This window comes from Solanum tuberosum, unplaced genomic scaffold, assembly GCF_000226075.1.
Source record: "Solanum tuberosum cultivar DM 1-3 516 R44 unplaced genomic scaffold, SolTub_3.0 scf00020, whole genome shotgun sequence".
Classification (NCBI taxonomy): Eukaryota; Viridiplantae; Streptophyta; class Magnoliopsida; order Solanales; family Solanaceae; genus Solanum; species Solanum tuberosum.
This window is the reverse complement of record NW_006238946.1, coordinates 2216878-2232450: the sequence shown is the minus strand read 5'-3', so window position 1 is coordinate 2232450 and position 15573 is coordinate 2216878. Positions and strand designations below refer to the sequence as shown.

Below are 15573 nucleotides of genomic sequence, written 5' to 3'. Positions count from 1 at the left end.
AGAAAATAGATCTGCTTTGATATTTTTTTTCTTATGTCGAGTTTATTCAAAACAACTTCTTTATATTGGTAGATTTTTGTATATTCTATCATATGATACGTTGTTGTTGCAGTACATTTAAACTATATATGTCAATGATAATATATTTAGTATAATTTTACAAATAAATATGAAAAAAATAAGATGTACACAAATCTTACCCTCCCTTTTTAGGGTAAGGAGAGATTATCGGCTCAAAAGAAAAGTTATTCAATAAGTATATATACTTTATCTGATTAATTTATTAAAAAATAATAATATACTTTCTATATTTAAAATAATTAAATTTATTATTAAAGAGAAGTTTTTACATTTATACAACTATTATGATATATTTAAAATCACAAATTTTAAACTAATATTTAACTTTAATGTGCTGGCTCAAAAATTGACTGTCGATCTCATCTAATTTTAACCTTTTACTGATTTAGGTAATAGTATATCTAGAGTGTTTCCAGAATCGAAATGGGTGTAAATATATAAACCAAAGAATAGAAAAATGAATATAATATTAATTTACTATGTTCATGACACAAATATGTGTGTATTTTTGTTCACATAAATATGATTTATGATAATATATAGAATTTCTGAAAATGGAAAACATCAAAGCTCAGCTGGCTCAGAATTTTCCACCAACCCATGATATATTTTTACATGGAAAGGGAGGGATTTTCATATATCTTGGTAGATACCAAGCCAAAGTTTGAAACTTTTTTATTTTTCTATTTTCCCACCCACTATTTATTTTATATTTATATTAGTGTTCGACTAAAAGTTTAAAATTTTACATCAATATTATTATTCGATTAAAAAATTAAAAGGTAATATTAAGCACAAATCTTTCTTTTACTTCTTTTTTTCCAATTTCAACATTTTCTTATGATTTTGAAAGCAACCACTATTAATTTAGAATTGGGGCATTTAAAGTGAAAACATTTATAGAATGGATGAGTAAATTGACAATCACTTAAATTTAAGAGAGTTTCAGGCATATGAATTATGATTTGTTTCTATTACCACATAAATATATGATAAAATATTTTTATTTAGATATTTTTTATATGTATTCCTTACTTTTTTTTTTTGTCCAATTTAAAAAAAACGTATCTTTTTTTTTAACAACTCTTTAATTTCAATTTTTAGCACGACATATTTAAGACTATAAGATTAAAAGAAATTTTGGTACTTTCTACATATATTTAGTCTAATACCATAAAATTCAAAAAAAAAATATTCTTAAATTTCGTATCAAATTAAAATTAGACAAACAAATTAAAACAGATTGACGATTTAGTAGCCTCAATATACATAAGTTATAAAACCTCGCTTCCCCTATTGATATTGATATGCATAATTAAAGAAAGTAGTAACATTTTATGTGGCTATATATATGTAATAGCTAGGCGCTTGAGAACGTAAATATTAAGGCAGAGATGTTTAATATGAACATTAGATTATCCTCAAGTGTTCAGTTGAAAAATGTTATAGTTCAAGTATGTAAATAAAATTTAATTAATTTTATTCCGTGTCTTTGGTACAAAAATCACTATATACATGTTTGTTCATGATTTTTAATCTCTGTAGAGTGAATAACGATACAATAATAATAATATATTCAGTGTGATTTCAAATATCAATAATTAATAAAAACATGAAATTTAAGACATTGAGTCAAATCCGTAGTACAAATAATGGTTTTATATTTTTAGAATTTGCTTGTGGATTAGGGTAAGACTTATAAATGTCAGAGTGAATGTTTGAACATTAGCGCACGCCAAAGACGGACGGTCGGTTCTGACAATACTGAACTTTGTTCAACTGATAACTATTTACTCATTAATGTTCATGGAGATTGATCAATCATCACTCACTACCTTAAATTAATATATTCACTCCGTTTAAAAAAGAATGACCTAGTTTGACTTGAAACAGAGTTTAAGAAAAGAAATAAAACTTTTTGATCTTGTAGTTCTAAATTAAAGTTATCTCAAATGTAACAAAATGCTCTTTAATCTTGTGGCTTTAAGCATGTCACATGAAAATTTGAAGTTAAAGTGTTGCCAAAAAGGGTAAGGAGTCCTTTTTTTTAAGCACATTAAAAATGAAATTATATCATTCTTTTTTAAACAGGGAGTATATGCTTTCTTGTTTGTTACTCTGATTAACTTTTAAAAAAAAGAGTTTAGTGATCTTACACAAAAGATGGAACTGTGGATCTCAAAGGCAATCCCATTCTTAGATCCAATACTGGTGGATGGAAAGCTTGTTCCTTCATTGTTTGAGGTAATGTGCGATGCGAGCGGATTGGCGCTTGGTGTAGTATTGGGACAACGACGAGAGAAAATCCTTCATCCTATTTACTATGCTAGCAAAGCTCTAAATGTGACCCAGAAGAACTATACTGTGACCGAACAAGATGTTTTGAGAGTTCTGTTTTTGGGGAGATTTAATCTCTCAACAGTTTTAATATTTTTTCTTTATATTAGTTTTCATATAATAATATTCGTTTTTAGTGTAAGTTTCTGGATATTTCAGTTTATCGAAGACATAACTCTAAATAGGAGAATGTAGATGATATATATTATGGTAGAAGGGTAGTAGGTGTGTAGTGTTGTGTTGTCTTGGTGTATTTTTTTTTTATTTTTTTTTAAATAATATTATTTCTATCATTTATAGTTATATTATCATAGTATAGTATGTTGTTTATGGTATTTCGATTATCACATGATTATAGTGTTGTTTTGGCTACTTTTGCATTGTTTTTGATTTCGATTCTTTGTATTGTCTTCTTCTTTATATTGAAACTTGTTGCACTTGAGTTGATGATCTTTTGGAAATAGTCTTTCTTCATCAATAAAGTTGTGGTACGATCTGCGTACGTTCTACCCTTTCCAAACTTTATTTGTGGGATATCACTAGCTACGTAAGTTGTTATCATTATTTAGATGATCATATATACTAACATGTAATTTTTAGTATAGTATTTGATTAAATTAATAATGTAATTATTTTCATAATTAGTGAATACCACTAGTTTATTAAATACTTGTAAGTTGTAAGTAGTAGTTTGTTTTTGTCTTTTGTGTTGTCCAAAATAATGAAAAATAAAAAAGGTCTATCAACTACCCGGAAGACGCGGCCAATTTGCCGCCAATTTATGAGGCACGTTTTCTTCTTTTTTGTTTTATATACCCCACCCCTTGTGACATGGACCTTTTATTCTCTCATTTTCTTCTTTATAGATTGATTACCTTCAAAAATATATTAATGCATGCTGAAAATAAAATAGAATAGAATAGTAGCAATAATATATACTTCATTCGTCCTATTTTATATGAATTAGTTTGATTTGAAATGAAATTTAAAAAATAAAAAATATATTTTGAAACTTGTAATCTAAAATAAATGACAGATATTTGTGAAATTATAAATTATTTCATTAATGGTAGAATAAACATTTTAAAATTAAATTGTCACTTAATATATAAATGTGTCATTTATTTTGAGACTGACTCAAAATGAAAGCAAGTCATATAAACTGAGACATATGGAGTAATACTTATCAAATTGATACCGAAACTAGAAAATGATCAGCTACTTATTAACATTCTATCATAATCTTCTACCCTCATACCCTCCTATCTAATAAGGTTATGTCTTCGTAAATTCATGTGTGCCCTGTCTTGTCTAATCACGTCTCTTAGCTTCAATACTTCTTTTAACTATTTCTATCTCTTTTTGTACACATCATAGTCAATCTCTCACACGTCCTTACAATGAGACATTTATGCATCTTGATCTTCACATGTCCTAACTCCTAACTATCTCAATCTCGAATCTCTTATCTTGTTCACCACAAAAATGAAAATATAAAAAGTTTTATTATATCAAAACAAATTTGAAGTATCCATTTTAGGACCATGATTAATTTGGATTGGCGCCACATAAAATTCAATAAAGAAAGAAAATACTCTTTACTAAAATTGTTTCCTTTCTCAATTTTACTCAAACTCAAGACTTTTAATTAAAGATGAACAAATTTTATTCATCCTATCGCACCACGAGTAATTTGAAAAGTCTAAGCAACTTAAATAGGCACATGTAAGCGCACATGCACAACATTCTCTTCGTTTATGTTTTCATTTTTAATTTATTCATTAATTAATGTTGAATGAATGTTAATTGTATTTAGAACATAATGACAAATTCGTCAAAGCAAATTAAGCAAAAGAGTTGATTAAGTCAATAAATCTAACCTAACATGTGAACTTCTGTTGATACTATTTGTCAAATTCCCTCTTTGAAATTCAATAAAGGAAATATCAACAATCTAATAGAATCTTTCATTAATCATGTTATCCTTCTTTTTAATAAAAAAAAGAAGTAAATCTACTCGATGCAAATTTAAATAATAAAAAGGATTGCTCATCTGGTAAACATATTTCACCTTCAAATTTTAAAATTTTGGATTCAATTCACTAAATGAGTAAAAAATAGAAGTTTTCAGGGAGGGGTGAAAAATAAAAAAAAACATTAGTAGTTTTTTTTCTTAGTAGTGAATTGAGGCTTCACTTAGAAGGGATCTAGAGTACAACATATGAATTTATGAGAGTATATTTGGCTCAAACCATAATGTAAATTCATTAAATAACTATAAAATATAAAATTAACTATGAAATTTGTCATCTAATTAATGTGTTCTGCATAAGCGGAGCTACGATGATGTCAGGATGTTCAATATACCATATACAGTTCAAATCTTATTTTATATTAATACATTTAATATTTTAAACACTCTTAAAACTAATGAAGACCTATAGCACAGTAACACGGGTGTGTTCAAAACTTATATAGTGCCGAATTTGAATCTTTCATAAAAAATTTAACTAGGTCATTGCACCTCCACGATGATGGTGCATCACATGGCTAAAACCAACCCCTTGATTAATTGATTGAAAAAAAGAGTGTAGAAATTGGTAAGTGTGCTTGGAAAATGACTAGCTACCACACAAACAAACACTGTTTCAACTTTCCACGACTAACACGAAATTCAAAGGTTCCCAATTTGGACCGCATCTTTTTGACAACAAAGTCCATCAAACAAAAAAAGCTGTTTACTTCCTCTGAAAAACTAGTCCTCTTTTTTCAAAATATATTGATATTGTTGAAAATACATAGAAGAATGATTTTCTTAAAAAATTAAATATAAATAGAAGAAAGTATTTATCCGGTAATTTATAAGAATGACTTTGACCTTATTTGCATCGTGACCAAAATTTTATGTTTAATAAGTTTTGATTTTTTATCTTGAAGTTTGTCGATGGAGCAAACAGAGGTTAAAAGTTTAAGATAATCCATTTCCTGCGCGGTTAATTTCTTGTGTGACCTAACATGTATCACAAGTTTGAGCCCAATTTTAATTTGCTAAGTGATGTTAAAAGGTTTTTGATTGGACCTGTTGGCTAAGAATGGAATGCTACCTTATGATTTGCAACTCTCCTAAGATTGTGAACCATTACCTAACATTTGGTCTTACTCCTTGTCTTTTGTATTTTTTTTTTGGACTGGCCCAATGGTCTTAATCTTAATCTTCTTGTAAAAGAAGAGACAAATTAGGGCCTTCACTTTTTCGCGCAGCTTCATGGATGTTGTCTCGTTTGCTGATCAGATATTTGGATGTGAGCTATAATGAAGCGTATGGTCTTTCCATGCCATTATATTTGAACTCTTTTTCTGTGTGACTAGGAATGCTCAGTGACAACCTACAAACATTGTGTAGTCAACACCAACCTATTTAGTCAACTCATTCACATGAAAACTAGAAGGGTGACTTAAATATTCCAGAGCATGTTGTGGAATGCTTAACTGCAGCATACAAAGGGAAATTTCACATTTCCATAAGGCTGTTTAATATGACATTACAAACAAAACTGATTTATCAAATCAATAAACTAATACTCCCTGTAAACATTGAAAAATGAATAGTATTTAATAGCAAGGGTAAAATAAACACAACATGGTAAGTTATTCATTGATTTTATAAACTGGACAAAATATTGTTGGATATCCCAAAATAGTATAGTGGATAAGTAAAGATTGACGGAGGGAGTATATATGAACTAATAATGTATATGTACAATAAATATCACCAGATCAAGCCACACATTATGAACAAATGTATCCAATACTAGAAAGAGTACTGCACATTACAGTTTCTGTAAATCAAACACAATCTAATTTGGGCAGATAAACATTTTGCATGTTTTATGCCCTGGCCACTCAGAAGTTCCAAAACTTCTTCTCATCAGTGACCAAAATAAAGAGTTGAAAAAAAAAAAAGAAGTTATGACAACATATCCTTGATCACTTCTTGAATAAGATCGCCAATAATCTGGCATTCCATGTCTTTACCTAGAGCATTAACATCTTCGTCGATCAATCCAGACCAAGGGGTGGAACTCAAGTCCCTGGCTACTATATTGTCAAGGGATTGAAATGCTCTATCCCATGGAGGGTGAACATAAACACCAACAAGTTCCCATGCACGTTCCAATAACTTCTTTCCCTGAGGAGGTCGTGTCATAGGACCGACAGCATGTTTCATGAACCTAGACATTGTGGAAGGTACTCCAAGTACACTTGGAAGTGCTTCATTCAGCATGTCACATAATAACTTGTGATTTATTTTCTGTAATTGATCGTTAGTATACCCTTCTTCATCCTTTGTCAGTTGTTTGTAAGACTCTTCTACTTCTTCAAAAACTTGGTTGCTGATAGGCTTTCCAAGTGGATCCCATCTTGATATATATTTATCACGCGAACCATCATATAGACCAGAAGCAATGAGCAGTTCTCTAATGTATGCCTCGGCTTGGTCTTCAATCTCCAACATTTCCTCTTCAACTGGCTGCTCATTGAACATGGTTTCCTCAGAGTCATAAGTATCTAGTTGATTCAATTGCCTCCTTAACTCTGATATGCAAAAATAAAAATAGCAACTTCTTTTAGAGTTCCATGTGGTTCCACCTTTTCAAGATACAGTAATTAAAACCAATTATATTACAATTAAGGGAAGTGCTAAATAAGAGAGGGGAATGAGATACAAGTCCATGAATATAATCTCTGGTTATTTATTGCAAGCACATGATGTGAGACAAAAGTCCTGTCAGAAGAATGTTATGTGATCACAGCTAAAGTTTCTCAGTTTGAACAGTATTTTAACAGTGAAATGATATGAGCCAAAGCAACATGGTGAGAATTTCTTAAGTTTGTTTCACAGGAATATGATCTTGCCTTTAAGGAATCCAAAAAACAGAACAACACATGCTTGAGGACACTTATAGAAGCTTTTACTAATACCGTTCAGATTAGAGCTGATATCTCTGAAAACACGGGGAATCTCACTATCATCCAGTGCAGGTACATCAGAAGTTGTTGATGGGGTGAGGTAGTCTGTTTGTCTCCAATATTCTTCATTGATGCTGCTGCATACAGATGCAGGACTTGGTGGAACTTCAGTAGGATTTTCCTAGAACCAAATAATATCCATAGTTAATGTAATGACAAATCAGCATATCATGCAGATATTTAGTAATGCAATGGACTATTTAGGCTCCTTACATGTCTTTCATAAAAATTCTGTGTTCCGGTTGGTGGGCTTGGAAAATCTTTCATGAGATTGTATGTTTGTCCGTGTGGTTCTTCCCAAGAATGAACTTTCCTACCAAAGAGCCTGCCCTTAAGTATGAAACTATAACTAAAGCTGGAAACTTTTCGCCTAAGGTTGAATTTCTCTTTTTGCCGTTTCTTGACATTCATTGTGGCCTTCTCAATAGCTTCATGCTGTCTTCTAATATGGGCCCCTGTCAGCATATGTCGGTCCTCTAGGAGGAGCTTTCCAAATGATGTTGCGGACACAGGAGCGGACAAAGATCTAATTAGGCTCCTAGGAGATAGTTCCTGCTCAAGCATGTCATTGCCATGATCCCGTCTGAAAGATCTGTTATGCATGCTTAATTCACCTTTCATATTGTCCAGATTGGTTGCTTTATCTCCCGTATTAGAAGTATGCCTCATTTCTTCAGAGCTGCACGCTTCATTATTCAGTTCCATCGATCTAGAGCTTCCACGAGCAAGCCTGTGTACACCATGAGATGTTTCTTGCTTGAGGACATTCCTGAACCTTTCTGTCAAAAACTTCCTTGTATCTATATTGACAAACTCAGGAGAATTCTCCCCATCGGATTGAATATCACTTCTATAAGACCTGGTGGATTCTGATCGAGGTAATGTTGTTCCAAAGTCCCTAGTAACACTCTCCCTAGCATGTTTTGCAATAGATTGAGCTATTTGCTTCGCATCTGGTGACCTTTCACTATAAGGGGTCTCAATTCCTCCTCCCCTGACAGTAGTGCTCCTCTTGGAACTCGTTCCTTGCAATTCACAGTTCAGTCTTTCCTTGACCTCCTCAAGGAATTCTTCAATGCTACCCCGGTCTTCAGAAACGCCCGGAGAACTGGCCCACGAATTTTCGTTAGTCACCATCCTTTCAGGACCAGGCCTCAGAATTACTATCTTTGTAGGAGCTGGAGCAACATCAGGTCCGCAAGAAGAATTTGTCAGAGGATGATTCTGAAAATCGGGGTTTGGAATAACTTCCTTAACACAGTAGGTCTTATTTTGTGCAGGTGCAGGAAATTCATTTATATTTTTCTGATGCTTCAAAAGGCCTCTTTCCCAGGGATTCACTGCTACTGTATGCCCTCTAAGCTCTGTAGGTTTCTCAGCAGCTGCGGTTCTCATTGAATTTGCATAAAGAGTCAACTTTTCCTTGTTCAGGCTTTGTTGTGCTAGCCACTGACTTGGACTGGTGCCATGTTCAACAAACTTCGAGCATTCCTTGAACCTTGCTGCTTGCCATGCTTCGAAATCTTTTTTGAACTTTTGTAGTTCCTCCTCCTGAGGATGTTCTCGAGGTTTATATTTGTTTGGTTTTTGGCTATCAATCTGTTGGTCAGATTTACATGATTCATCATGGTTACAGGGAGTTGAGATTTTGTGTCTGGAGGACTGGGTTGCATGATCAATGGAAACCTTTCTCAACCATTCCTCTTTCGAAGGGTACTCATCCTTCATTTCATTCTTTTTCTCTACATGCTTTGGTAATGGTCTTCTTGTATCTAACGGTAACGTATCCACTCCCATTAGACGTGCCACCACACTAGGTGCATTATGTCCTGTGTTTGGTCTTTTAGCTATTTCTTCACTGATCAGTTTCTTCATTGGAGCCTCGTACCCATAACAGTTCTTCTCTTGCCAATCAATCATCTGATAAGTGCACTGCATTCAAATGTGGAATGAGTTTGCATAGGATCAAACAAGTAAGAAGGAATCATCTCAACTCTCAGGACAATTCAGAAGCCTGATTTAATTCTTGCAGTGTACCAAATAATACATGAAGATTTTGAGATGCCAGAAGTTGGAAAACCAATTAAGTAGAGATTACAAGAAAATACATAATGCACAATATTATTTAAGTTAAGAAATGGCTGTGTTTTCTAAGTCTAGACAGGTATAGATAGTGGTACAACTGCTGCACGTCGAAGCAAACTTCAAGTAGCAGCTGTGAAGTTCTTTGTCACCCTGAACTTGCAAAATTTGCCACACTCTATAAGACCATAGTTACAACAATTACATGAGGCAGGAGAAATCCTACACTCCAGTCCAGGATATAGCTATTTTATCAAATGCAAATATGTCCTAATCCAATCTTTCAGTGCTCAATGTGCTAAGAGTATTCTGACATCAGATAAGAGAATTTGAACATGACATAATAAAAACTTTTACCTGTGCTTTGTCCCCTCCAGCATAGAACCATTGAGACGCTTCAACAGGAAGCTCCAAGCTATTTCTAGGAGTATCGACACCTGCACAATAGATGAATGAATCATCATATTTTCTGTTGGTTTTGGGGGAAAAAAAGAAGAAGATATATCTATATCCCCTGTGTCCCAATTAAATGGTAATGTTGTGCTTATATATAGCAGGTAATTTAACAAATTCTTCGTACTGTCATAGTTGCTAGAGTAGAAGCAGAAACCATTGCGTAACAGGACTTGAATGATAATTCTGTTGACTAAGCTAAGAATGATTTTGAGCTAAATGAACTAAACTAATTCAGGATTCTCCCTGACCCTTCAAAGGGTGCATTTCTCATGACAAATCATAGGCAAAATTCATCAAACATTTGTTAAAAGGCTGTTAATTTGAGCAACTAACATCTTGCCAACGTCACTAGCTTCGACAATATCATGCTCGTGATGCAACTAGAGAACGAAAGCACTTACCACCATGTCTCTTTTGTGAAAGAAACTTCCTTGCCATCCCTCCTTGGTCAAAATCAATGAGATCCAACAAGCTTCCCATGCAGCACAAAATCCCAACTGGTATAATAATCCTAAAGAGCTAGTAACTCCATGTCTAGTCCACACCCTGCAGACACAATAATATCAATTGACGATTTTTCGCAGCAGACAACGTTGTCTCAACGAAAAAGAAGTTTTCATATAGCATTTTTGCTAAAGTATAACCAAGAGATATCATATTCATAAAAATTGAACCTTTCTTGTTATAGTCTAATAACATTTGAAGACAGAAAACAACTTCAATTCATATATATCATAGCTACTAATATTCTTGAAAGCCCCAATCAGATTTTTTCCACAAAGTCCCTAATTTAGTTTTAAAAATAGAGAAAATTCTCTGTGATGCCAGATGTCCTCAAAATCTATATGTAAAGTAAGCCAAAAAATCAACAAATTGTAGTACTAATAAAATGGTTTTGCTTGAAAGTGGAATATATGATTTTACATATGGGGAATGTCTTACTCTCCTGATCTAGTAAACATTAGGCACTCATAACTCAACAAACAAACTTTATAAGAAGACAGAAAGAAGAAAAAAAAAAAGGATTATGAGGTAACACAAAGTGACAGCCATAGAACAAACTTATAAACCATTCAAGATTCAACCCACAGCAAAATTAGACATTGTTAGACAAATTTCAACATAAAAATCCCAACTTTGCAAAAAAAATTCAAGAAAAGTAGCAGAGGAGAGAAGGGTACAAGTCAAAATCAAGTTTTTATCTTTCCTCGTGATCAACGATCCAAGAAACATGAAAACAATGAGAGAGAGAGAAAAAGAACAAACCATCATGTCAACTTTCAATAACCATAGAAAAAGTTTCATCAAACAACTCAAGATTGTTTGAAGAAACAGAGGAAATTATTACTAAAAAAAAAGGTTAAAAATGGAATGTGTATTGACAGAGAGAAAGAGCTGCAGTTGACGTTTGGTTTTCAAGAAGAAGAAGAAAGTGGAGAGTAACGAAACGAAAGGGATAAAAATAATACAAGGACAATAATTAATGAATGAATTGAAAAGGAGGAGAAGAAAAAGTAGTACAGTTGCTACTTTTTAGCATGAGACTCCATCTCTGGAAAAAAAAAAAAAAAACTCTCCAAAAAGCTAACTCCCCTTCTTGTCTCTCTACTCTCATTATTCCTCACTATTACTAGTTCGTTTTAATTTATATGATATATACTTTGAAGTTTCGAGAGTTATTTTTTCTAAAATAATTTAGGTATATGAATAAACTTTAGTCAAAGATATTCTTATTTGACTTTACAAATCTAAACTATGTTACATATGAAATTAAGAAAATACTATTTTTGTCTTTGAAATTCGAGAGTCAAATTTTTTAATTTAGACATATGATTTTTATTTTTAAAAAATAATTTACTTATGTAAAAGTTATATGAATAATTGTAGTAAATTTTTTTTTTATTTGACTCTGTAAATCTAAATTATGCATGTAAATTGAGATTAAGGAAATATTATTATTGTCATTCCGAATTCCACAATTATATGATAAATCTTTTCATTTTTAGATATTTCAAGATGTACTATACCAATTTGTCAAATATCATTTTATATAATCTACCACAATCATATTATTTTTAAAGTATTTATTTTATTCTTTAATTTTATTATTATTTGTTATTTCTTTTGCTTGAATTTTTCTATTATTTGTTGTTTTTAGTGTTTTTTTTCAATTTATTGTACTATATTTCATTTTTATACTTGATTTTGATAATGCTTAATTGAGTCGAGTGTTTATTGAAAACATACATTCTATCTTCGCAAGGTAAGAATAAAAATGTATAAATGTTGTTGTATAACTTTTACATCTTTTGACTAATCAAATTTCGTTCAAATGTAGTATCTTTAGTTAAGTATCCAATACTGCTTTTGATATTATCTTTTAATATTAATTTGTAAAATATAAAAGTGAAATTAGTACTATAATTGGGGGGTTAATAATCAGTTTTTCCTTGGTAATGGAGCTGTATCATGTATATATGGTTTAGGAATCAAGTAGCACGTACTCAAAAGATTTTACCAACCAACCAAAACAAATAAATAAGCAAGTAACACCTAAATTAAGTTATTTGAAATTTATAAATCCCGATAATGATATTTTCCAAAAAAAAAAGGGAAAATTGTGAATTTTCTATATTATTTACGTGATTTAAGAAAACAAATTCTTTCACTACAAATTTTCTCTTAATTATATGATGAAATATTAGCCAACTAAAAACTCATGAAGATGTGTATTTTAATTATGATTAATTTTTTTTAGTTTGACCACGAGACATGTATTCATAAAATAAAATCAGATTATTATATTCATGTTTATGATGCGGTTAGGTGTATTTGATGGATCCATCCTTGCCCAATAATAATAAATTAATTAAATTTGCCTTGACAGAATGATTCTGATAGACATTAAATAATATAATATTTGATGCTTAAGACGGCAACCTATTTTTATAAGAAATGCATGATTTAGTGGCCATGTGAGATTAATTATTTAATTTCATCATAGTTTGTTGAGTACCAATACAAGAGAACTATCAATTTCTTAGTATATAAAATTCCAACCATAAAAAAAACTAATTTAAACATAAAGCATATTAATAGTGATAATTAATTCCGAGATATATATCAACTACTAATTTATTTTTACCAACTAGTAAGTAGTAATTTCTTTAAAATATTTTCAGAAAATAATTTTGATTTTTTTTCTTCAAAAAATTAAATACTTTAATTCTACTCCCTCTGTCCCAAATTACTTGTCCACTTTTAAATTGGCACACCTATTAAGAAATCAATTAATGGCATAGTGAGTTTACCATTTTACCCCTATTAATTATGAAGTGACAGTTTTCAAAGTAATTAGTCATTTAATTGAGGGTATAATAGGTAAAACACAATTTGTCCTTTCTTGATTTGTCAAAATGGACAAGTAATTAGGGACAACTATAAATGAAAAAGTGGACAAGTAATTAGGGATAGAGTGAGTATTATGAGTGTAAACTTGTAAATGCAACAACAATGTAATTGTATTTATAATAACTCAAGTTGTTCTTCTCTCTTTTTCTTTTTTGGTTGGACGAATCTTCCAACAAATAAGAAAAGGGGGAATTGATTTAAATAGACATTAATTAGGACACTAATTAAATTGCGTATTTTGCAATTCAGTGTTTTAAAAGTCCATCAATTTAATCACATCAACCTACACTCTTCGTTTAATTAGGAAAAAATAAAAAATATTTAGACAGAATAAAAATTAATATTATAACGAGATTTGACTATATCGAACGTATGCAGTATAGTTAGGAGAGACGATGTTAGCTTGGTTGTTTGTGTCTGCACATAACATAAATACTAGTCTTAAATGCTATCCAAGAACTGTCATTATAACGGAATTTCTTCTTTTCTTGTAAGTTGTAAAAAAACATTTTATAGTATTCTTCATATGATACTTTAATGCCTCTTAATTTCCCAAACTAACATAAACAGGCACAGCTCATAATTCCCACATACTTTTGCCCCTCCATTTGGCGCCTTAACACTCTACCCTATTTCTCTTGATTCTGCTATTCGCTCCGTTCATATTTATATATCGTCCTTAAAATAGATGTATTAGTTACTATATCATAAAATCAATGCATTATTCTACCTATTTTATCCTTAAGAGTTATTAGCTTTGAAAGTATGAATTTGATCGACATAGAAAAATTAAGTAATTTATTTATGTTTATTGGTTAAATTAATTAATCAAAATACTCTCTTCGTTCGCTTTTACTTACTCCCTCCGTCCAACAATACTTATTCATAAAGTAGATTTTCATTTTTACTTGTCACTTTTGACATATCAAGAAAAACCAATTATTGTTTTGCATGTTTTACCCTCAACATTAAATACTTATCTCAAAATCATTTTCCAAGACCCAAAGTAAACATCATTAAATAGGGATAGTTTAATTTGGTAAAATACATATATCAATAATTGTTTTCTAATGATTTGTCAAGTCAAACAATGACAAGTAAAAGTGTACTGAGGGAGTAAATTAATTCATGTTCATTTATTGAAATCTCAATTTCAAAAGAACACGAAATAAAGGTACAGATGGTAAACTGGCCTAATTTATTAAGAATGTGAAATCTAAAATGGTGACATGTAAATAGAAACGGAGGAAGTACTAGAGAATTTCCTAACATCTATTTTATTTGTTATATTTATCTCTTTTTCTGTCGCTTTAAAGAAAATCTTCATTTTAAAACAAAATAATTCACAAGATATAATAATTCTTAATAAATTTAATTAAAAAATAGTTTGTCAATTAATTAGCAGCCTTTTACTTTTTTTCAATTTTTTTTCTTAAAACTAGAAACAATCAATGAGAAATTCACAAAAGAGTATTTTTAGAAAAAATAATTGATACATTTTGGATTTTAAAAAAAACATACATTGTAATTTGGACCATAATTTTTTTTTGCTAGAAATTCATTTATATGGTAATGGAGGGAGTATTAAAGTCAAATTATCCTTACTTATTACTAATTATTATTTGATCTCAATCTATAATTTTCTAAAATAACAATCTTTTGAGATCATAAATTTATAGTAAAAACGACAAATTTTAATAGAAATAAACCAATGTATGTTATATTTCTTCTCTATAGTAAAGAAATGATTCTACTTTTCTCTCTCATTTTGTTTAAATTATCAACTTTATGGTAGTTCTAAAAAAAATAACGGGATATGGAGGATTTTCTCAAAAATTTTAATGTAAATTTATAAAATTAGACCTTAAAATAGATATCATATTCTTTTTATTTCTTGGTGATTCAATTTTATAACGCCAGAGTTTGATATAAAAAGTGTTTACTATTCGAGCAATATCATCTTATCAAATAGAAAGAAAAAAAAAGAATATTCAATTGTGAAATAATAATGCACATAGGGCCGTAGAAATAAACAAAATGTAACTGAATTAGTTGGGCCCTCGTAGTTTGACTAATTAAATTCCCCTCACCATAGTCAAATTAGCCGAACGTGGATTCATCATGACAAACATATCATTATTATAAATTAGTTAATACTTACAAAAGTATAATTAC

At 30.6% G+C, this 15573-nt stretch overlaps 1 protein-coding gene across 3 annotated transcripts; it reads right to left on the bottom strand.

Annotated features, from left to right (window-relative positions):
* Positions 1-6157: 6157 nt before the first annotated feature.
* LOC102595941 (uncharacterized) lies at positions 6158-11571 on the bottom strand. Of its 3 annotated transcripts, none has more exons than XM_006340783.2 (6): positions 11509-11571; positions 10389-10533; positions 9889-9968; positions 7663-9381; positions 7402-7570; positions 6158-7014 (listed from the first exon to the last, which is right to left on the bottom strand). In XM_006340783.2, exons 2-6 carry the CDS (start codon positions 10465-10467, stop codon positions 6386-6388), a joined length of 2676 nt encoding a protein of 891 aa, XP_006340845.1. In that variant the 5' UTR covers positions 10468-10533; positions 11509-11571; the 3' UTR covers positions 6158-6385. The 3 variants fall into 3 exon arrangements, with proteins under 3 accessions (XP_006340845.1, XP_006340843.1, XP_006340844.1); XM_006340781.2 differs by lacking the exon at positions 11509-11571 and adding an exon at positions 11254-11496; XM_006340782.2 differs by lacking the exon at positions 11509-11571 and adding an exon at positions 11169-11247.
* Between the last annotated feature and the right edge of the window lie 4002 nt (positions 11572-15573).

Bases quoted from the DNA above. Each gene is read 5' to 3' on its own strand.
- LOC102595941 (XM_006340783.2), bottom strand. From the start codon at position 10,467: ATGGGAAGCTTGTTGGATCTCATTGATTTTGACCAAGGAGGGATGGCA. The intron at 9,969-10,388 runs GTAAGTGCTTTC...TCTATTGTGCAG, and splicing joins TTCACAAAAGAGACATGGTG to GTGTCGATACTCCTAGAAAT. The intron at 9,382-9,888 runs GTAAAAGTTTTT...ATTTGAATGCAG, and splicing joins CTGGAGGGGACAAAGCACAG to TGCACTTATCAGATGATTGA.